Raw genomic sequence first — 23666 nt, 5'->3', positions numbered from 1 at the left:
AAATATGAGAGACAGGAGTATATTATGGACCATAAACACAGACGCATAAATGTTTCTGAGAGACATTACCCTGTGCCCATAGACAGTCTCCCACCTGTCTCCCACCTTCGGTAATTAAATTAATTCTCTCTCCATGCTACTGAGTTTTTGGCTCTATTAGTTCACGGAAGAGCTGGTTGTTTAAAAGAGCTCCCTCTCCCCCTTCCTCCCCTTCCCCCATGTGTGGAAGCTTCCTGAGGTTCTGACCCGAAGCAGATGCCGGTGCCCTGTCTCTTTTCTTTATGTGTTACTCAGCCTCGAGTAGTCCTTTATAGCAACACAAAATGGACTAACACAGCCCCATAAAAATTACTTTGTAAATAGCTATGTAAACATCAGCGGCTCTAATTCTGGGATATAATTTTGGTGTGTTTTTTCCCCTGCTGAGGCTGGAATATCCATGGCTCCTCCCAGATGTCTTCATGATTAATTACGGCTACATATAATAGAAACGCAAACAGTGTGGATGAGTGCCTGTGCGGCGTGCTCACTGCACCTGTGCTGTCTTTCCCCACCCGGCCGTCCTGTGTTAGAGGGTGGAAGACGAGGAGGCACAGGCTGCATCTGTCTACTGAGGGCTCCGCATGGAGGGTTTCACGGTGGGGAGAAGCACCCCCACACTCACTCCTCTAGTCTGTCAAATGTCAGAGAATAACGCATTGCTCTCTCATTGCTCTGGGATGTTGCGCTAAGAGGTCAGGGCCCCTTCCCAAGCTTGAAGCATCCACAATGAAATACAAGATGGCAGGGCCAGATCAACCATCTTTCTCTGCCAGGGAGCCTCAGAGTCTCGATCAGCCTGGGAAGTTTAATGACAGCTATGCAAGTGCTCTTAGGTTTATTTTGGGGCCTTTCCAAAGCAACAGGGGAAAAGTAATTTTATTTTTATAAAGAAGAGAAAAATACCCTGAAAGCCCTTGCCAGTGGAGCCCTTTCTTCATTTTTCTCCCCAGCTACTTACTGCCTACAAAGCTCTAAACCTTGAAAAAAGGCAAGTTTACTGTTCCTAACAAGGGGTGGTTTATATCCTTTTGCTACAAGACAAATGGGGGAGGGGAGGAAGTTCAGATCTTTCTTTCTGGAGACTATGAAGTTCCTCTGGGGAAGTAGCTGCCCTGGTCTGCAGGTTAAATAAACACGGAACAGATGGGAAGAGTTAGAGGGAATTTGTGAATTCAATGAGACCGGACTATCTTGGTGTTACTGAGTGAAGCAAAGGGTTCCATGGAAAGCCTGGGTTAAGCTCTCTGGCCTCATTAGGTCTGAATAGAGAAGGGTAACGAGATGAATCAATTCCTGACACCGGTTTTATTTACCTGTGGCTCCAATTGTGTGAACGGGCAGCATATTTATCTATGCTTTAGTCTAAAGATGGAACATATGCCTGTGAGCTCCATTCCATTTAACAAGCTTTTATTGAGCACCTACCATATGCCTGACTCCTAGCTGAGCGCTGCAGGGGGACAAGGAAGAAGTGTAGCATCCAGGAGAGCATGGAGAGAGGAAGAAGCTTGAGTGCAGATCCCTATAGTTCCACCATTTCGTGACTTGGAACGGCTGCTTAATATCCTTGAATCTCAGTTCCTTGGTCTGTAAGATGGGGCAGTAATACCTCAGGGAGAAATTACACTGCGTGGGGTGACATATGTCAGTGTCATGGCTAAAGTCCCTTCGGTTGCAAGTAACAAAGCCACATAACCAAGAAAGGGAATTTCTTGGAAGGGTGTTGGGGTCTCTCCTGGATTTTACCAGGAAGACTAGCCTGGGAGCCACAGGGAGGACAGAGAAGACCAGGGCTGTTCTGGGGCTCAGCAACTAGGAGGGGGTACCTTTACCCTGAAGTCTGCACTAACAAGGCTCTTCCCTGCAGCAATCTCTATGCCACTCTCAGTTCCAGCTCTTCACATACAGTCTGTTTGGTTCAGTTGACTCTGGCCTGAGGGGTAGGCTCCCAGCCTGGAAGCCTGAGTAGGATGGGGACTGGGTGCCTATATGAGTCTCTGGGCTGCCCCGACAAGATACCACAGACTGAGAGGCTGAAACAACTGGGCTTTGTTTAGAGTAGCTTGGAAGTCCAAGATCGAGGTGTGGGCAGGGTTGGTTTCTTCTGAGGCCTCTCTCCTCGGCTTGCGGATGGCCACCTTCTCCCTGTGTCTTCACACGTTTTTCCTCCACGTATGGGTCTGTGTCCTAATCTCCTCTTTTTATAAGGACTGCGGTCAGATTAGGGCCTACCCTAACGGCCTCATTTTAACTTAATCACCTCTTTCGTAACCCTACATCCAAATATGGTTACTTTAGGAGATCCAGGGGTTGGGTCTTTAACATATGAACTTTTTGTGGCCCACAAGTCAGCCCAAAACAATGTCCTCCAACAGAGAGGCTTGTTAGGAAGACATTCCCAAAGGTGTCCACTCTAGCCACGTCCCTAGCCCAGCAACAGGAACATAGCAGGCTCTCTTCACATTTTGGTACTCTTTCCTTCTCTCTGCAAAGCACTAGTTCTCTGCCATCACGGAAGTCTTTTTCCCCAAGGGAGATGATGCCTGAAGCTGTGAAACAAATCCCGAGCCACAGGATGAATGTAGACTTGAGACTCCAGAGTCTGGGATCCTGGTCCGGATCATGCCACTGCTTACCAAGTGGGTAAGAGATGTCAGCTTTTAGGTCAGTTTCTCATGGATGAAATGGGGTGGGTAGGTAGAGCCAAGTGGGCCCAATGTCATCTTTTGGGTCAGTTTCTCGTGGATGAACTGGGGTGGGTAGGTAGAGGCAAGTGGGCCCGATGATCCCATGATTCAGTGATTCTAAGCCTCGCCTTGGTTAAGGGCAGAGCGCCAAAGTGAGGGGTAAATAATTGGTGTTGACGAGAGTTGCTGGGAAAGCCTTTGTGCTTGCTCAAAATGGAGTGTTTCCCATAATCTGTGTTTGGGTTGGAGCCAGTCATCATCTATGACTGACTGCATTTTTTTGGTCAGAAGCAACTTGTCTCTTTTTCTTCTGACAATAAAATAAAATAAAGTTCTGCCCTTCAGAGCCAAAGCAGCACATATTTTGAAGGGAAGTCTCAGAGAAAAGCACTTTCTGCTCGTTTCCCTCCATCATCAGCCTGTCTGCCCCAGCTCCCGCTCTGGCAGACACTGCTGGAGGCTTGGCAGAACTGGGATTGCTGCTCTTGAGATTCTGAAGGCCAGTGACTGAAAGAGAAGGCGCCGGAAAGGGTCTGTCAGGACTCTGGTGACAAATGAAGGATTTAGGACAAGAGTCAGATAAGACAAAGAGAAGGAAGATGCCCTCAACTCTGAGTTCTGGAATGAAATTTTCTCAGGGAGTTCCCACAAGGACACTGTCCTTGGTTTCCTGTGTGCTTGGATGAATCTTGGGGCTTTTCCTTTACACATAGAACCTCTTCTTGAGATTTGAGGGGCTCCATAAATCATACCCTCTCTCCCTTGCCAGACTCCTAAGCCAAGACAAAAGGAGAGGAGAATGTGCCTCGGGGGCACAGTAGTGGGTTTCCTAACAGAAACCAGAGACTCAGAGGCCAGCAGAACTGATGGGAAGGAGGGATGCGCTGAACGGCACGCGCAGTCCCAGGTCTACACCTGACGGGTTCTGAAAGACAAGCAGGAGCAGCAGCTGAGCTCTGCTGGCCCAGCCTCCCTTTCCAGCAAATGAGGGGTGGTCATAGAGTCTGTATACATGTCTCCGCCCAAATATCTGGTTGAAATGTAATCCCCAGTGTTGCAGGTAGAGCCTGGTGGGAGGTGATTGGATGATGGGGGCGGATTTCTCATGAATGGTTTAGCACCATCCCCTTGATACTGTCCTCACCATAGTGAGTCAGTTTGTGAGATCTGGTTGTTGAAAAGGGTGTAGCACCTCCCCCTCCATCTCTTGCTCCTTCTCTGGCCCTGTGCCTGCTCCCTCTTTACCTTCTACCATGATTATGAGCTTCCTGAGGCCACTCTAGAAGCCAAGCAGATGCCAGCATCATGTTTCCTGTAAAGCCTGCAGAACCATGAGCCAATTAAACCTCTTTTCTTTACAGATTACTCAGTCTCCGGTATTTCTTTATAGCAATGCAAGAATGGCCTAATACAGATGGCCAGGGGCAGAGGGAGGCTGAGTGTCAGGTGAATGGATGTCATGACTCATAGAAGGAAAGATCAGGAATAGGAAGAAAAGCTTCCCCACAACACTGACACTTACCCCGAAACAACTCACCCAGCATAGTCAGGTGTGAGGTCTTTACTGAAGGTTTGGAAGGACAGAGGGCAGGCTCACACTGCCTGACACTGATGGCTTAACCTTGAGTATTAGCCATTGGCCTCCTTATCTCGGAAGTCCTTTGGCCCTGCCACCAAGAACTGTTCCCTGGCCGTCTGCTTCCCAGCTGCAGCTTCCTCTGGTGTTGCTAGAGCCTTCCCTCCTGAAAGGTGCTTCTCCTGAATTCCTCTTACGATGCAGAGAGAATTTTGACTCTTCGTCCCTCTGTTGGACATCTAAGGAACACTAAAGGGCTCAGCTACACACACGATCATCTATCTACTTTGGCATCTCGGAAGAGCTACAGGGATGTTGACATTTCAGGGTTTCCATCCTCTCTCCTTTATCTGTGTAGGTGGAAGGGAACACTTCAGATACCTATCTTCCCAGTGTGAGGAATGATGCCCACTAGAAGGCAGAAGTGAAACCATCAGTTTGGGTGTTCGGGAGCATTCTTTTCATTTATTGTAGGGACCTGCCTACCATAATGCAGGAAGTGGTCTTCCAGACATTAAATAGGATCATGAAATCAATGGCATGAGTCTTCACAAGTAGGTCAATTATTAATTAATCAATTGAGATTTTACTGTTGAGAACGATGTGCACTATGGAACAATTCTTTTTCCAAATGAAATCCAGATTTCAATTCTATTTATTGAATTATGAACAGTTCATTTTTTCCTGCAAATTTAAATTGCTGCCTAAACTATTTACTGAATATGCACATTGCTCTGTTTTTGGACTTTATTTTACAACAACAGATCCATTTGTCTATTGCTGTACCAGTAGCATACTTTTAAAATTATGGTCACTTTATAGTTACCATATTTTGATATCTTCTATATAAAATCCTTCCATCATTGTGCCTTTTCCAAAAAACTCTTGGCTTCATGTATGGATTTTTACTTCCCATTGATTGGTTGGTTGGTTGGTTGGTTTCTGAGACAGGGTCTCTGTTGCCCAGACTCCAGTGCAGTGGCTCAATCATAGCTAACTGCAGCCTCGACCTCCCAGGCTCAAGCAGTCCTCCCACCTCAGCCTCCCAAGTAGCTGGGATTACAGGCAAGCACCACCACACCTGGCTACTTTTTTGATTTTTTGTAAAGATGAGGTTTCACTATGTTGCACAGGCTGATCTCAAATTCTGGGACTCAAGCGATCCTCCTACCTCGGCCTCCCAAAATGTGATTATAAGCATGAGCCACCATGCCTGGCCCCCACTGATTTTGTAAAAGTCAGCTTTTTGTGGCATATTTTACATAGGATCAAATTAGTAAAAAATGAAATGTACAATTTGATGAGTTTGACACATACATACCCTCACATAACCCCCTCACAATTACAATGTAGCATATTTATATCACCTTAAAAAAATTCCCTTACACCCTTTTAGAGTCAATTTCCTCCCCAGCCCTGGCCCGGTGCAACCCACTGTGCTTTCTTCTGTCGCTGTGCGTTTTCCTTTTCTAGAATATTATATGAAGGAAATCATACTGTATGTAGTCTTTTGTATCTGACTTTCCTTCACTTAGCAGAATGCTTTTGAGATCATCCATGTTATTGCAGGAATCACTAGGTTGTATGTTTTTATTGCTGCTGGTGATCCATCGTATGGATATACTACAATTTGTTAACCCACTGATGATGGACATCTGGGTGGTTTCTAGTTTTATGCTGTTATGACTTCTTCTTTTTTATTTTTATTTTTTTTGAGTCAGGGTCTGGCTGTGTCACCCAGGCTAGAGTGCAGTGGCACGATCTCGGCTCACTGCGGCTCATTGCAGCTCACTGGCTAATTTTTGTATTTTTAGTAGAGATGGGGTTTCACCATGTTAACCAGGCTACTCTCGAACTTCTGACCTCAGGTGATCTGGGAGGCCTGCCTTGGCCTCCCAAAGTGCTGGGATTACAGGTGTGAGCCACCGCATCTGGCCTTGTCACAAATAAAACTTCTAATGAATATCTACATACAAATTTTTGAGTGGACACAGGCTCACATTTCTCTTGGGTAAACACCTATGAGTAGAATTGCTGGGTCATATGGTAAGTCTATGTTTAACTTTATAAGAAATGTTTAGATGTTCCAGTTTCTCTGCATCCTCACCAGCACTTGTTACTGTCAGATTTTAAAATTTATTCTAATAGGTCTGCAGTGGTTCCTCATGATTATTTTCATTTGCATCTGCCTAATAACTATGATAAATATCTTTTTCATATGCTTGTCACATATATATACCATTTGGTAACACACCTATTCAAGTGTTTTGACCATTTTTAAAAACTGGGTTTCAGTTTTCTTACTGCTGCACTCTGGTAGTTCTTTTTATATTCTAGATCTTTTGTTAGGTATTTAAAAAATATTTTCTCCCAGTCTGTAGCTTGACTTTTTATTCTCTTAACTTTTCACTGAGCAAAAGGTTTTGATTTTGAAGAAGTTCAATTTAGCAACTTTATCTTTTTTGGTGTCATATCTATGAACTCTTTGCCTAACCTCAGATTACAAAGATTTTCTCCTATGTTTGTTTCTAAAAAGTTTAACGTTTTTCATTTAGGTTTGTGATCTATTTTGAATTTTTTTTTAATAAGGTATGAGGTTTATGCTGAAGTTTATTTATTTTGCCTCTGGATGTCCAGTAGGTCCACACCGTTTGTTGGAAAGCCATCCTTCTTCCAGTGAATTGCTTTTCACCTTTGTCAAGAATCAGTTTGTTCTATCTGTGTGGGTCTGTTTCCAGGTGCTCTCTTTTGTTCTGCCAATACCACACTGTCTTGGGGAGGTAGGTAAATAGTTCACTCATTTGTTAGGACTCTGGCTACACTTTTACTGAAAGAAGTGTTTTAAAACATTGCCAGTTCGATCTGGCCCCACCATGTCTGGGTCTTCGCTACCCCTGTCCATCTGTCAGAGTCCCACAGCACTGGGAGCTTCTGGAGGGCAGGGATAGTGACATTCTTTTTGATAAGCCCAGCACAGGACCTGCCACACAGCAGGTGCCCAATCATATTTGTGGGAAAAAATGACTAATGGTTCACTGGCTAAACACTGTCTACATTCAAGAATACAGACAAGAAGTCACATTTAGAAGGAGGCTTTTAATCACAGAGTGATCATTCTACAAACAGGGAGCAGAGACGTTGTTGCTGTGCTGCAGCACTCAGAAACTTTTTTTTTTTCTTTAAGTATAGTCTAATTCAGATGAAGAAAATATACTTACGGGCTTTTTCCCCAATCAAAATGAAATCATTATATTAAATACCATGGAAAAAAAATGACAGATATTTTTACCTAAGATTATCTATTTTACTCAGTAAAATAATATGATGAGGAAACAGGCACTGCCTTTCACCTTCCAAAATGGCCATATCCAGGCATCTTTGGAAAGTGAAAGCCATGGAGCCTTATCATCCTTCATCCTGAAGTGCATTCAGGTTTGTATTGGAAAATTCAGTCGCTCTCAGGCTGCTTCTTGCTGCTGTAAAAATCCTTTCTGGTATGAAATTGTCAAGAGAGCAACACAGAAGAATTTCTTTGAGTCTTCTGTGGGACAAGAAAATAGCTCGATAAGGCAGTTTTCCATAATGGTGTTCTTTATCGTGAAATGTTACCTGCTTTGCCTCTGAGCTGTTAAGGGTTGACATGTGTGTCTTTTATTACACCTGTCAGGGGAGGAAAGAATGTCAGAAACCCAGCCTGAGAAGCCCTACTTCCTTCTCTGATGTTTAATTTCTCACATCTCCGCTTCAGACAGTCTGGTCTAGCAGACAGGCCACAAGGCCGAGGAAGCTGGCTCCAAGTCTTCCTAAATTCTCAGGAACTCCGTGTTCCTTCCTTCTAAGGAAAGGGAAATAGGATGTAGCCCATCACCCTGCCGCACCATCTTCACTGAGACAGAATCATAAGAATGATGATGCTTAAGGTGCCATTTGGTGTCACATCCTTGACAGTTGGCTGTCTTGCTTTCTTGAATTTTTTTTTTTTTTTTATTGTCAGCTAGACATTTTTCTTCTTCAAATAAAGCAGTACTCCACTGGAATGTTGCTTCGATTTTAATTGTATTTTCTTTGGATGGAGAAGAATTTGAAGTTCTACTTTTGTAATAACCACACCAAATGACTTAACTTAAATTGAAAGTGAACAGTCAGTTACATGTTTGGTTTTCAGTCATGACGTTGTATATGAAAGTTATGAAAAGGTAAGTGCCATCTATGTTGACTTTGAAAAAATATACATGTAAAAATCACTACGGCCTTTCTAGAAACACCGAAAGCCAAATACAGTCTTAACATTGAAACGTGAGTTTGAGGAATAGGGCCACATTTTAACAGCTTGACAGGCCTCAGTTTCAGCTGCTTTCTTTAAGGAGAAATTTCTAAATATTTAAGCAGCATCTGTCAAGTCTCCCAGACGTGAACCATGAACGAGACTTCCTGTATTATGGGGATTGTAGTGACTGCTAGAAAAATAAACTGCAAATAAATGAATCCAAGGGAGAGGGATACAAATACGCTCTGCAGTATGAGTTCACTGAGAAGGGATTGCTGGACGAATTTCCTTGAGTAGGTACTTTAAAAACAGAACCAAAACCACATCTTTTGGGCATCAGTGTTTGTGGCAGTTCGTTGCAGACACAGATGTTTGTGTACAAAGACGAGGGCATTCATGTATAGATCCAAGTAAGTGTAGCAACATATATTGTATATCCAAGTCTTATTTAATCCTGACAACGTTGTTGTGGGCTATTATTATCACCATCCTATAGATGGAGAAGAAACCAAGTCTGGCTGGATCCCTTGATTTTGCCCAGGGTCACTGTCTTAGTTTGTTTTGGCTGCTATAAGAAAATACCACCAACTGGGTGGCTTATCAACTACAACTGTGAGAAATTTAGTTCTCACCATTCTGGAGGCTGGGAAGTCCAAGAACAAGGCCCCGTAGATTTGGCATCTGGTGGCAGCTGCTCTTGGTTCCTAGATGACATCTTCTTGCTGCGTACTCATGAGGCAGAAGGGAGAACTCTCCTCTCTTTAGCTCCTTATAAGGACACTAGTCCTATTCATGAGGGCTTCACCATCATGACCTAGTCACCTGTCCAAAGACATCCCAGTGCCACCATGTTGGGGATTAGGTTTTAATGTATGAATTTAAGGGACGCAAAGGTTCAGTCCATACAGTCACATAATTGGTTGATGTTGGTTCTGCTTTCTGCAGAACCAACATCGCAGCGATGCGATGCAACATTCGCAGCACCGTGACCTTGACATCACCGTGTCCCCCACAGACCTGGGCTGCGTATTGGTACATAATTCCCAACAACTCAAGTGCAATTCTGCTTTAAGGATGCTTACTTATTTAGGTATAACTTTTTTTGTTTCAATAGTACCCAGAAGAAACAGATGTCTGTGGTTCAGGAAAGGTGATCAGGAATAACCCAGAAGCTCTTTCAGTCAACAGCAGTGTATTTTTCTTTGAAACCACCAAAGATTTTCTCCTTAGGAAAATGCCCTTGGCATGTAATTAATGTGCCAATCCTGTAGCACTTTTCCTCCTCAGAGGGCTAAATAGAGTTTGAGCTTTCTTTGTTTAAAAGCAGCAACAGAAAATACCAAACCTAAGGGTGGAACTCAAGCTGAGCCCTTTTCCCGTTCTGTTTTCTTTCTCGTGGCTCTTCTGTGGCCAGAATATTATAAAAGCCTCCTGTGGCTCACAGTCAGTCAAAGAATCCATTTTTCTTCCAAGGCAGCTTGCACATACCTGGTTGCGATGGCCCCTTCGTAGGGAATCTTTCATGGTGAGAATCTTATAAATAACAAAGAGCAGCACAAGAAAGCTTTTGGTGATAGAAATTCTTTTCCCACTTCAGTTTTCTGCTCAACATTTCTGGGTGGAAATGATTGGGATTATATTTTCTGTCAAACCTTATCAGTATCAGCTCCGAAGAATGTTTAGTTCAGCTGGAAGATTGTTCCTGGGAATGAAAAATTGCATAAATGCTTTCCACTTTAAGTTCAGGTAAAATATCCTTCCCCTTGTCCCTAGCTCCTGCCTCCCTACCAGAAAACTAACCTCTAATAATAATAATACTTGGTATTTGTGCTGGAAATTAACTTCTCAAGGTCAGACGGAAAGCAAGTGTAGAGAAGTGTTACCTTGGGGTTGAAAAAGCTTGACCTCTTTAAAATAGTTCTTCCCCCACTCCATTATTGAAGGATTACATTTATATGTTAAGAAGAAAATAAGTTACTCATAATCCCATTGCACAGGTATAAATGCTGTTAATATTTTGCTAATATTTTTTCCCAGTGCATATATATAATTTTTTCCTTATACAATTAAAATTATAAAGACAATGTTATGTTAGGTGGAATCCGTATCTCTTATGTAAAACTAAAATAGGTATTTTCTTTACCCCAAGAAACAAATCCTCATACTGTGAGGTTGGGATGATTATTTACACACTTTGACAAACATCAAATTGTACATTGGAACAGGAATTTCTGATGTCCTTTTTCCTCTATTCATGGTTCCCAAAAATCACCCCTCCCTCTTCTTGACAGCAGCAACAGGCAGAGGAAAGAATGCTTTTGACTTACAGAAGTCACTAGAGTGGTACAGTCACAAAGATGCAAGAAGGACTTGGGACCCACAGAGCTCTGAGGAAGGGAGGAGTGACGTGGACCACACAAACTAGGGCATAGAGGTGATGGTATTGGGGGTTGACTGAGGAAGGGGCAAAGGGATAACAAAGAGGGAATGGTGATAATGGGGAAAAGCCAACATGGCAGAGACAGAATTTCATCTGTCCCTGTGCATTGTCTAGCACTTACAGCAGGGTGGGGTCATGGAGCAAGTTATGATTAAAGTGGGTAGAAGAAACATAAATTATTTCCAGACTGAAGTAAAGAAAAGCTTGTGTATGACCCTCTGGCTCTCTCATCCCCTGCTGTAGGAAATGGGAAGGCCTCACATTAAAAATGGTGTATCCTGGATCCCTGAGAGACTTCGTGGACTTATAGTATGAATGTGTGGAACAAACCTAAGTTGTATAAAGCCATTGAGATTTGGGGGATTGTAGTCACTGCAGCACAACCTATCCTATCCTAACTAATTTAGCCATGTGGATTCTTACAAGTACAAGAAATTTGCCTTCTTTGTCTTGTTTGTGGCTAGGCATGGGCAAAGAGTTCATGTGACACAGGGGTTGGGTGAAATCTATTATGGGGCTTTAGAAAATGGCTTTTCTGCCTTAGAAGAAGAGATGAGTATGGAGATACTGCCATTCTCCCCTCTCCTTTTGCCAGATGTTGTCATATTATATAGATATGGTACTTGGGGCTATGGCAGCCTCCTCCTTGTGACCATAAGGGGAGGCATTACTGACATAAGGATTACAGGGCAGAAAGATGGAGAGCATCTGGGTCCTTAATGACACCATAGAGCCACTGAACCAAGCTTGGAGCTTCCCTGCCTCTGTACTTCTGACTGGGTCTGTTAAGACCATCCTTAGCCTTTTAGCTAGTTCTGGTTGGTTCCTCCCCTACTCACAGTCAGAGTATCCTAGCTGTCCATCTAATAGTATGTTAATGATAAAATAATTAAAATGATCATTTTTCCTAATTATCAGGAATATAATTTTACAGTTTTGCAATTTGTAAAATGTTAAACTCATAAAATATATTTAGGGGCAGGGTTTCTTCCCCAAAGACTCTTATTTTATAAAAGGACTCATTAGAGTTGTTTCAAATACGAGTTACCCATGTGCATTTCAGTGATCAATTATGAAATGAAAGCATTAGGAACTATCTGTAATTTGATTATCAACTCCAAGTGAAGCTTAAATGGTTTCTTTAATGTTACTTAAATTATTAAGGCTTAGCCCATTGTAAGTGTTCAGTGAAAGGCAGCCATTAGTACTATTAAGCTACGGCAATTGGTTGTACTTTTTGGACGTTGACTCCACTCTGGATACACTGGCAGGCAGACATGACACTGTACCTGTCAGGCCAGGCTGAGTTATGCTGTGCTAACACATCAGCAACCTGGCAACCTCAGGGGCTTGCAGCAGCATCAAAGTTTGTTTCTCTTTCATGCTGCATGACCCCCTCAGGTTGGCTTGGTTCTGCCCACATCACCTGCAGTTCCAACGCTGATGGAACAGCCTGTCTGGAACATTGCTGGTTTTGTGGCAAAGAGAAGAAAGAGACCATGAATCATGGGCTGGCCTTTATAGCTTTCTCCTGAAAGCAACACATGCCACTTCTGCCCACATCTCATTGGCTGAAGCAAGTTGATTTTTGCAGGGGGTGGGTGAAGGTGTTGCACCATGAGAGGAAAGTAGAATTTGGGGGAACAGTAATACAATCCACCAGAGGCAATGAACTGGGGTGTCTGAGACCCTCAAGTCAGCCCAGTTTCCCTAAGAAGGTATCATTGCTCTCAAACCCTTGCTTGCATTCCTGATATCTCATTGCCCTGCCAACTGTACCCTCATTCTCTTTTTGCTCATAGCAATAGAACAGTCAATTTGTAGCTGGACTCACGGCTCCCAAGTTAAACCCTCCATCCACCAGCCTCCCTTGCAGGTAGGTGTGGCTGTGTATTTAACTTTTTGGTGAATTAAAATATAGCCTTAAGATGATGTGTGATGCCCTTAAAAGGAAGGGACATATCCACCCCTTTACCTGTTCCCACTTGCTGCTGGCTGAAGTCCAGATGCAATGATGAACCATGCTGGACTCACCAGACAAGAGTGATGCTCTGGAGATGGCAAAGCAACATGGGGAGGAATCTGTGCCCGCTCAAGAGCTAGGCCATTGAGCTGCCATACTAGCCTGGACTTCTACATAAGACAGAAATAGATAAATAGATTTTGATTTTTTTTTTTTTTTGACCAATGTTATTTTGGGTTTCTGTTTCATCAGTCTTACATACACATTTCCTGCCCAAGTACACTCTTTTTTTATTTTAAATAAAACACAGCTGGCATTAAACAATAGCAGGGGAAAAAAAAGACTAGGTTATATTTAGTAATAAAAATGCCCAACTGCGTGAGAGTTCCCTGATGCCACTTGCAGGGGGGCTCTTGAGACAGTGCGCCTGCTTCTTCACCAGGACACTTTTCAAAGGGAATGAGAAATGCTTTCTGTGATCAGACAGGACAGCTCCTGGAAGTAACAGCTGTCCCTCTTTACCTTCTCCTTTTCCCGTTTTATCCTGCAGATGTCCTTCCCATAGAAAATCTTGTTCTCCATGGTGGACTGAGGACCAGGCAGTCCAATGATGGATGATGGTGGGCAGGTCTCAAACCGTGCCTGAACGCGGTGTCTCCACAGAGAACGTGCAGGTTGTACACTCTCCTTGGCCTTTGCAGGGGCTGGTGGTTAAATAGGCTTCTAGCTTCTTTGTTGATGTTTCCTTTTTTGCTGGCACAGTTTCTCCCATTTGTTCGTATTTTTCCTAGTAGAAATGTCAAATAGGTTTCACCTCCTGTGTCAACACTTATGTATCGGTAGTGGCTGCATGAGTCACTGTGTTGGGTTCTCTGAAGCAGAACCTCAGGCAAGGATTCAGATGCACTGGGTTTATTGAAAGGGGCTCTTTGGAGAAGGGAGTGAGGGAAGCCAGATAGGGAAGGAGCTACATAGGGATGTGGTCTCAGCTGCAGCCCAATTTCAGTTTAATCCCATGCAGGCCTCTAGAGCATAAATCAAACCTCAGAGTTGTATGCACTTCGAAGCAAGGGGGCTGGACTTTATCAGTCAGTTATTGGTTGCTGGCTGCCTCAGGTGAAGATCCTCCAATTCTGCTGAAGACATTTCTCTGGAGGTGGGGGCAGCTGTGAGTATCCAGTATTGGCATTCATAGCAGCCAGGAAATGGGTGCCCTTGCTGATAAAAGGAACCTGGGAGCAATACCAACAGCATCTACTCCTCTGCATTCATGCTCAGGGAATAAGTGTTGTGATCAATTAGCTATGTCTGCCATGGTCATGGACACTATCTCTGTGGAGACCCATGCTGGGAGGAGAGGAGAGGAAAGAGTGAAATAGGTGCTCCTCTGTCTCAAGAGCTCTGGTAAAATGTTTACTGAGGAAAAGTATGAAAATTATAGAATAAGATTTGCATTACAGCTTACTGTTAGTCCGTTCTTGTGTCACTATAAAGGAATACCCAAGGCTGGGTAATTTATAAAGAAAAGAGGTTTTATCTTGGCTCATGGTTCTGTAGGCTGTACAGGAAGTGTGGTGCCGGCATCTGCTGGGCTTCTGGTGAGGCCTCAGGGAGCTTCTAATCATGGTGGAGCCTGCATGTCATATGATGAGAGAGGGAGCCAGAGAGCCAAGGGGGAGGTCTCAGACTCCTTTAAACAAGCAGCTCTCACATGAACTGGGTGAGAACACACTCACCACCAAGGATGCCGCTAAGCCAGTCGTGAGAGGACCCACCTCCATCATTGGGGATTACATTTCAACAGGAGATTTGGAGGGGACAGACATCCACACCATATGGTGGCCCAACCATTGCCTTATAAATTGAGAGCTGGCACTACCTTTTTCCTAAGGACTCAGAAGCAGAGCTTCTGCTAAGAACCTTTGGTTGCAAGCAACAGATTTCATCCTAGGTAACTTCAGCATGTTTGGCATTAGGACTATGGGAAGCACATTGAGGAAGCTCATGGGATCAAAGAAAGACCATAAGGCTGAGCAGGAATTGGGGCCACTCCAGCATCGTCAGCATCAGGACCACTTTCTAGGGTGGGGCGAGAACCCTCTGCTCCAACCACCTCTGGTCTCTAAATTCCTTCTTTTTGATCAACTTATAATTTTAGAATAGTTTCAGTTTACTGAAAAGTTGCAAGAATATGAGAAAGAGTCCCTGTACTATTTCCCCTGTTGTTAACACTGCTATGGTACATTTGTCACAAATAATGAATGGATGTTGACACATTGTTATTACCTCAATTCCACAGTTTACTCAGATTTCCTTAGTTTTTATTTAATATCATTTGTCTGCCTCAGGAGCCCATCCAGGGCACTGCATTACATTTAGTAGTCATATCTCCTGAGGCTTCTCTAGACAGAATTTCTCAGACTTCCCTTGTTTTTGATGACTGGACGGTTTTGAGGAGTATTGGTGAGGTGTTTGTAGAATATCTTTTACTTTGTGTTCCCCTTTAATTTTGGCTCAGTTTGAGTCCACTGTCTTCCTCCTTGGATCAATTTGCCATGGCCAGGGGCGGAGAGGGAGCAGAGCAAGTCCATGGTTGGGGTAGGGGTCCTTGTGAACCCTATCCATCCTGTTTTGTGCCTACAATCCTGGTAATGAAATCAGGGTCCCCTGCCTGCATGATAAGATGACACGAGTTAGGTCCCAGGAGGATGATTCCATATGCCCACAATGGTAGCTTAAGAAGTGGCACAAAATTTGATGGCCAAGGTTAAGCAATTGTAGAGAAGAAACCTCAGTCATTCTGACCAGAATCAAAGCCGTGGCTGCTACATACTTTATTCTCTGTGCTTCAGCTTAAAACAGGACAGTATGCCTGAAATTCCTTTTCCATGGCTTGTCATTTTGATTACGGTATCACTGCACATAGCAATTTTTTTTCTTTCAACAAGATGGCAAACTCTCAAACTGTGGTTTCTTACGATTACAAGATACAATTAATTTGCTATTTCTTTTGTTTCTCTCCCCATCCCGACCCTGAAGATTACAGAACAATTGATGTGCAAGGCCCTTGGTTAAAAACAACTGCTGCTGAGAAAAATTCAGAAATGCAATTCATTTCTAAATAGGTCATTTACATAGCAAAGAGCTGTGGTGCTCACTGAACTGAGCTGAACTCATTGAACTCATTGACTCATGCCTTTATCCAGAAAACAAATAATTCATCCAGGAAAGCAATTAAACACTGGCCTATTTAAAGAAACCTGTTGTTCTTTTGTAAATTGTACAATTATTTGTTTGCCTAGTATGTAAAGGTTAAGTGAATTTAGACTACTGCCTTTCCTGTTTTCAAACAGAAACAATTTCACTGTGTATGTCAAAGCTGAACCAGATAAAATGATCATTTTCAGGTTCCCAGTGATGCTCCATCTCTGCTCACTCTAATACCCTGTAGAGAGCACCTAAAATCTACTCTCTTACCAAACTTCCAGTATACCATATAATATTATAACTGTAGTCCCCATGTTGTACGTTAGGTCTCTGGATTTTATTCATCCTGCCTATCTGCAACTTTGTCTCCTTTGACCTGTATCTCTTCATTTCTTCCCTCTCTGTCCACCCCAGTAACCACAGTTTTAATTCTTTGTTTCTATGCATCTGACTCTTTAAAAGTTTCCTCACATAAGTGAGATCATGCAGGATTTTTCTTTCTGTGCCTGGTTAATTTCACGTAGCATGATGTCCTCCAAGTTCATGTATGTTGTCTTGAAGATGAATAATATTCATCTTTTTTAAAGGCTGAATAATATTCAATTTTGTATATATATACACACACACACACACAATGGATACTATTCTATATACAAAGGATGTTATTCAGTATACAATGGATATTATTCACCCTTAAAAATGATGGATACTATAAAGATATATATTACATATATAAAGATATTATATATGATATATAAAGATATACATATATCTTTATAGATATATACATATATATCTTTATATATCTATAGATATATACATATATGTCTATGTATCTATACGTATGTCTTTATATATCTATAGATATATACATATATGTCTTTATATATCTAGATATATACATATGTCTTTATATATTACATATATAATACCTTTATATATATCTTATATATGTAGTATAAAGATATATATCTTTACATATGTAATATAAAGATATAAAGATTTATATATATAATATAAAGATATATAATGTGTGTCTATGCATACCACATAGATATATATATATTGCGGTATGCACATATATTTATCTATATAGCTATATCTATAGATATATCTTTATATCTATGAATGGATAAATTGTGGTATGCACATATATCTATATATCTAGATATATCTACAGATCTATATATCTGGATATGTAGATCTTCGTGGTATATTTGTTCAGATCCTAGATATATCTAGATGTATAGCTATAGTTATAGACATATAGAGATAGAGATAGAGATCTACATACATGTGCATACTGCAGTTTTTTAATCCATTCTTCTGTTGACAGATGCTTAGGTTGTTTCTGTATCTTGGTTATTGTGAATAACGCAGCAGTGAACATGGGCATGCAGATATCGCTACAATGTGCTGATTTCATTTCCTTTGGGAATATACCCAGCAGAGATTGCTGGGTCGTATGAACTTTAACATTTTTTTTATTTTGTGGTTTCGAGACGCAGTCTCGCTCTGTCTCCCAGGCTGGAGTGCAGTGGCGCAATCTCGGCTCACTGCAAGCTCTGCCTCCCGGGTTACTGCCGTTCTCCTGCCTCAGCCTCCCGAGTAGCTGGGACTACAGGCGCCGCCACCACACCCGGCTAAATTTTTGTAGTTTTAGTAGAGATGGGGTTTCACCGTGTTAGCCAGGATGGTCTCAAACTCCTGACCTCGTGATCTGCCCGCCTCGGCCTCCCAAAGTGCTGGGAGTAACTCTCATGTTTAACACTTTGAGGCTTTGCTAGACAGACTGTTTGTCAAGGTAGCTGTACGAGTTTACATTCCCACCAGCAGCATATGAGCGTTCAAATTTCTCCACATCCTTGCCAACATTTATTATCTGTCTTTTAGATTCTAGCCATCGTAGTGGGTGTGACCTGATAGCGCATTGCGGTTTTGACTGGCATTTCCCTGATGGCTAGTAATGTGGGGTATCTTTTCATGTGTTTATTGGCCATTTGCATTATCTTCATGGGATATTTGTTCAGATCCTTTGCCCAATTTGTAAGAGATTATTTGTCTCTTTATTACTGAGTTTTACGAATTCTTTATATCCTAGATACAAGTCTTTATCAGATACGTGATTTGCAAATAACTTTCCCCATTTTGTGGGCTTTTTTTTTTTTTTTTCTTATTTTGAGACAGGGTCTCGCTGTGTTGCCTAGGCTGGAGTGCAGTGGCGCGATCTCAGCTCACTGCAACCTCTGTCGCCCAGGTTCAAGTGATTCTCTGCCTCAGCTTCCCAAGTAGCTGGGACTACAGGTATGCACCACCATGCCTGGCTAATTTTTGTATTTTTTATTAGAGACAGGGTTTCACAGTGTTGGCCAGGCTGGTCTCGAACTCCTGGCCTCAAGTGATCTGCCCACCTCAGCCTCCCAAAGTGCTAGGATTACAGGCATGAACCACTGTGCCCAGCCTGTGTGGGTTGTCTTTTCACTCTCTTGATGAAGTCCTTTAAAGCACGAAATATTTTAATTTTGATGCAGTCATATATGTGTATTTTTGCTTTTGTTATTTGTGCTTTTGATGTAATATCTAAGAAACCATTGCTAATTCAGACTCACAAAGACGTATCCCTGTGTTTTCTTGTAAGAGTTTTGGTTTTTCCATGTAGGTCTTTGATCCATTTTGAGTTCATTTTTGTATATGGTGTGAAATAGGAGTCCAACTTCATTCTTTTGCATGATGATACCCAGTTGTTCCAGCATAATTTGTTGGAAAGAATATTCTTTCTCCGTTGAATTAATTTGGCTCCCTTGTTGAAAATCAGCTGAGGGTAAATGTGAGGGCTGGTATGAACACAACTGACCATTCAGTCAGATGACTCCCTTCCATTCAGTTACTACCCTTTATTTAGTCTACGTGTTGGCAGTGATACCAACACTGTTAACAGAGACAGTCCTTCATTTGGGCTTTGAGTCCCTTATTTGTCCTGGGAGCCAGGCTCTGTGTAAAATACATTATTCAGGTTATTGCACAATTTTCAAAAATGCTCTATTGTTAATCCATTTTACAGATGAGGATACTAAGACCCAGAGGGATTAAGTGACTTGCCTGAATTAGGTGGTGAAGGAATGGCAGATTCTCCTGATGCGAGTCAGGAGTATAGGATATTTTGATATATCTGAAAGTATGAAAATGTAGGGAGAAACCAGTTACACTGTAATATACAGAATAATTAGCCATCCAAAGAAGATAATTCAGTTCTTATTTAAAAGAGAGAAAGGAAAAATCTGAGTCCTCTACCCTTTGGCAGACCTACCTGGAACTTTGGAAGTACTTGATGGCATCCATCAGGAAATGGTCAGACGACTTGAGTTTTGTATGCAGTTGTTGATGAGGTCAGATAGACGGGAGGGTCAATGGAAAATTTCAGAGCATTCTTTTGTTTTGCATTCTTGGCTAGTTGTAAGCTCTGCACTTGGTTGAAAGACGCAATAGAACCAAGTGATGAACAAGAAGGGATAACTTAATAAAGGAATGAAAGCAGAACTTTAAGAAACTGCTGATGTTTAGGAAATGAAAAGGGGATGATAATAGCAATGAATGATTGTGAAATCTGGGCCTCTTACTGTGAGTCTTAAAATCAGTTCTAAAACAGAAGATTAAATACATATTGATCTGCTGATGGGAAAAGGTAAAGTTCAGAAGCAAATAATTGACCAATATGTATTATGTAAATTAAGCTCTTCTCTGTGATGTGAATAAACACAAGCTGATAACTAGTGTCAGTGAGATGCCGAATTGATTCTGTATTTGCCAAAGATGCAGGACCATGTCTGTCTGCGGTCACCTTCAGAAAGGCTGTCTTGCTGCAAAGAGATGCCATGAAACACTTAAAGTTCTTGTTGCAACTGGTCCTCTTACTTTACTAATGCAGCGGGTGTAATTGCAACAGGCTTTGAAATGCAAAGCCTTCTTTCGGTTATGCACTTATTAAAAACCACCGTGTTCTCGCAAAAATCCAAGAACCCTAATGGGAAGGATTTTACACTAAGAGGGCCGCAAAACCCCAGATTGCCCTAGATCCTTGCCCGCTTGCTTGTTTGCCTGGCACCTGCCGCAGATGCAGACCATCCAATTGAACTTTAGACATAGCACTTGGTTAAGGTGACTATGTCCTTGAAGAACTTTCTTACTGACTTACCCTTAGGTGAATATTTCCATTCTCTTATTTATATCGTTTGTTTTTTCGACACATGGCCAGTTAACACAGGTTTTGTAAGAATCCCAAGGGACTAAGAAACATCGTAATTAAGAAATACTTTGGGAATTTAGAGGGCAGTGTTTCAAATCAGTGAGGAAAAGAGACATTTAATACATAACATTAGAATTAGTGGCAGCCATTTGGAAAAAAACTAGATTGCTTGTGCTGAAATAAAATAAAATAAAAGAATTAAATACTTAAAAATGAAAACTAGAAACATACCTAGGTGATTTGTTTTTCGTAATATTGGCATAGAGGAGTATTGCCAGCTTAACATTGTTAAGTCTTCCAATCTATGAACACATTGTCTCTTTTCATCTATTTAGCCTTCCTTAATTTCTTTCTACAGTATTTTATAATTTTCACTGTTCAAGTCTTGCACTTTTTTTGTTAAAATTACTGCTAAGCATTTTATTCTTTTTGATTATAAATAGAATTGCTTTTTAATTTCATTCTCAGATAATTCATTGTAGTGTATAAAAGTATAATTGAGTTTTGTTTATTAATCTTGTATCCTGCAAACTTGCTGAACTCGTTTATTAGATCTAATAGGTTGGAGTGTGTATGTGCGTGTGTGTATTCCTTAGGATTTTCTATATACAAAATCATGCCATCTGTCAATAGAGACAGTTTTACTTCTTCCTTTTCAATCTGCATGTCTTTTGTTTCTCTTTCTTGCCTGTTGCCCTGGCTAGAATCTCCCACGAAATGTTGAATAGAAGTACAGAGAGTGGACATCCTTTCTTTATTCGTGATCATAGGGAGAAAGCACTGCCTTTCACCGTTAAAGACGATATTAACGACTGGGCGCAGTGGCTCACGCCTGTAATCCCAGCACTTTGGGAGGCCAAGGTGAGCAGATCACTAGGTCAAGAGTTTGAGACCAGCCTGACCAACATGGTGAAACCCTGTCTCAAAAATACAAAAATTAGCCAGGTGTGGTGGCACGTGCCTGTAATCCCAGCTACTCAGGAGGCAGAGCCAGGAGAATCGCTTGAACCTGCAAGGCCACGGTTGCAGTGAGCTGAGATCACACCACTGTACTCCAGCCTGGGTGACAGAGAGAGACTCCATCTCAAAAAAACAAAACAAACAAACAAACAAACAAAAAAAGACGATGTTAACTTTTTTTGTAGATACCCTTTATGAGGTTGATGAAATTCCCTTCTATTACTAGTTTATTGAGTGTTTTTATCAGGAAAGGATATTGATTTTATCAAATACCTTCTGTGTCTACTGAGATAACCATGTGGTTTTGTCCTTTATTAATATGACATATTGCATTGCTTGATTTTTGTATGTTGAATCCACATTGCATTTGTGGGATAAATCTCATTTGGTCACAGTGTACACATCTTTTCATACCTTGTTGGATTTGGTTTAGTAATAGTATGTTGAGGAGTTTGCATATATGCACAAGAAGTATTAGTATGTAATTTTCTTCTCTTGTGATGTCTTTGATTTGGGTATGAGAGTAATACTGGCTTCATAGAATGAGTTGCGAAACGTTCTCCCTCTTTTATTTTTTGGAAGAGTTTGTGAAGGATTGATGTCAAGTATTCTTTAAACTTTTGGTAGAATTCACCAGTGAAGCTATCTGGGCCTGACCTTTTCTTTGCTATGTTTTTGTTGACTAATTCAATCTCCATATTTTTTATAATTCTATTCGGACTTCTGTTTCTTTTTGAGTCAGTTTGGGTTGTTTTATCTTTCTAAGAATGTGTCCGTTTCATCTAGGTTATCTGATTTTTTGATATACAATTGCCCATTGTTTTTTGTTATAATCTTATTTTTTTTTTTTTCTGTAAGGTCAGTAGTAATGTTCCCTATATCATTTCCAATTTTAGTTATTTGAATCCTTTCTTTATTTCTTGTTCAGTTTTGGAAAACATTTATCAATTTTGTTGATCATATCAAATTCTACTTTTTGGTTTTATTAATTTATTTTTATTATTTTCTATTCTCTATTTCATTTATTTTGTCTCTAATATTTATTATTTCATTCCTTTTTCTGCTTTGGGTTTAGTTCTTTCTCTAGTTTCTTAAGGTAGCCAGTGGTTGTTGGTTTGAGATCATTCTACTTTGTAAATATAGACATTTACACTATAAATTTCCCTATGAGCACTGCTTTATTTGCATCCCATAGATATGTTGTGTTTTGTTTTCATTCTGCTCAATTTCCAATTTCTCTTGTGATTTTATTTTTGAGCCATTGATTTTTTTAGAATTGTGTTGTTTTCCTGTTTGTGAATTTTCTAAATTTTCTTCTGTGATTGATTTCTAATTTCATTTCATTGTGGTTGGAGAGCATATTTTGTGTATTTTTAATCAATTTAAACTTATTGAAACTTGTCTTATGGCAATATAGTTTATCCTAGAAAATATTCCATGTGTGCTTGAGAAAAATATGTATTCTGAAGTGTCTGTAGATGTCTATTAGGCCTAGTTGGTTCATAGTACTGTTCAAGTGTTCTACTTTCTTGTTGATCTTCTGTCTAGTTTTTCTCTATATTATTGAAAGTACGGTTGAAAGACTCCAACTGTTATTGCTGACTTGTCTATTTATTCTTTCATATCTGCCCATTTTGTCAGTTTTTGCTTTATGTATTTTGGAGCCCTGTTTTTAGGTCCTTCCATGTTTATAATTGTTGTTTCTTTTTGATAGATTGACACTTTTATCATTATAAAATGTCCTTCTTTGTCTCTAGTAATGATTTTTGTATAAAGTCCATTTTGTCTGATATTGGTATAGCCACTCTGGCTCTCTTTTGTGTGAATGGTATAGGCTTTCCTATCCTTTTATTTTCAGCCTATTTATGTCATTAAGTTTAAAATGCGTCTTTTGTAGACAGCATATAGTTGAATAATGCATTTTTTTATGAAAAACGTTTTTTATTGTACTTTAAGTTCTGGGATACATCTGCAGAACGTGCAGGTTTGTTACATAGGTATACATGTACCATGGTGGTTTGCTGCACCCATCAACCGATCATCTACATTAGGTATTTTTCCAGATGCTATCCCTCCCCTTACCCCCCACCCTGCAACAGGCCCTGGTGTGTGATGTTCCTCTCCCTGTGCCCATATGTTCTCATTGTTCAACTCCCACTTATGAGTGAGAACATGCAGTGTTTGGTTTTCTGTTCCTGTGTTAGTTTGCTAAGAATGATGGTTTCCAGCTTCATCCATGTCCCTGCAAAGGACATGAACTCATTCTTTTTAATGGCTGCAT

General features: G+C 41.1%; 1 protein-coding gene across 4 annotated transcripts in view; it reads left to right on the top strand.

Moving 5' to 3' along the window:
- The window catches only part of LOC105472729 (MIS18 kinetochore protein A), a 252915-nt gene that overhangs the window by 25016 nt on the left and 204233 nt on the right, over window positions 1-23666 (top strand). For 3 of the 4 annotated variants that reach the window (XR_011622791.1, XR_011622790.1, XR_981764.3), the window contains exon 4: window positions 13526-13649. Coding sequence is in view for 1 of the 4 variants with exons in the window: in XM_071095609.1 (XP_070951710.1) it covers window positions 13526-13586 (61 nt within the window). In the remaining 3 variants the exon portion in view is untranslated. Of the gene's footprint in view, window positions 1-13525; window positions 16835-23666 lie in introns of those variants that run through there. The other variant, XM_071095609.1, reaches the window with a different exon arrangement.

Source organism: Macaca nemestrina, chromosome 4 (genome assembly GCF_043159975.1).
Source record: "Macaca nemestrina isolate mMacNem1 chromosome 4, mMacNem.hap1, whole genome shotgun sequence".
Classification (NCBI taxonomy): domain Eukaryota; kingdom Metazoa; phylum Chordata; class Mammalia; order Primates; family Cercopithecidae; genus Macaca; species Macaca nemestrina.
This window is presented reverse-complemented; position numbering and strand designations above follow the sequence as displayed.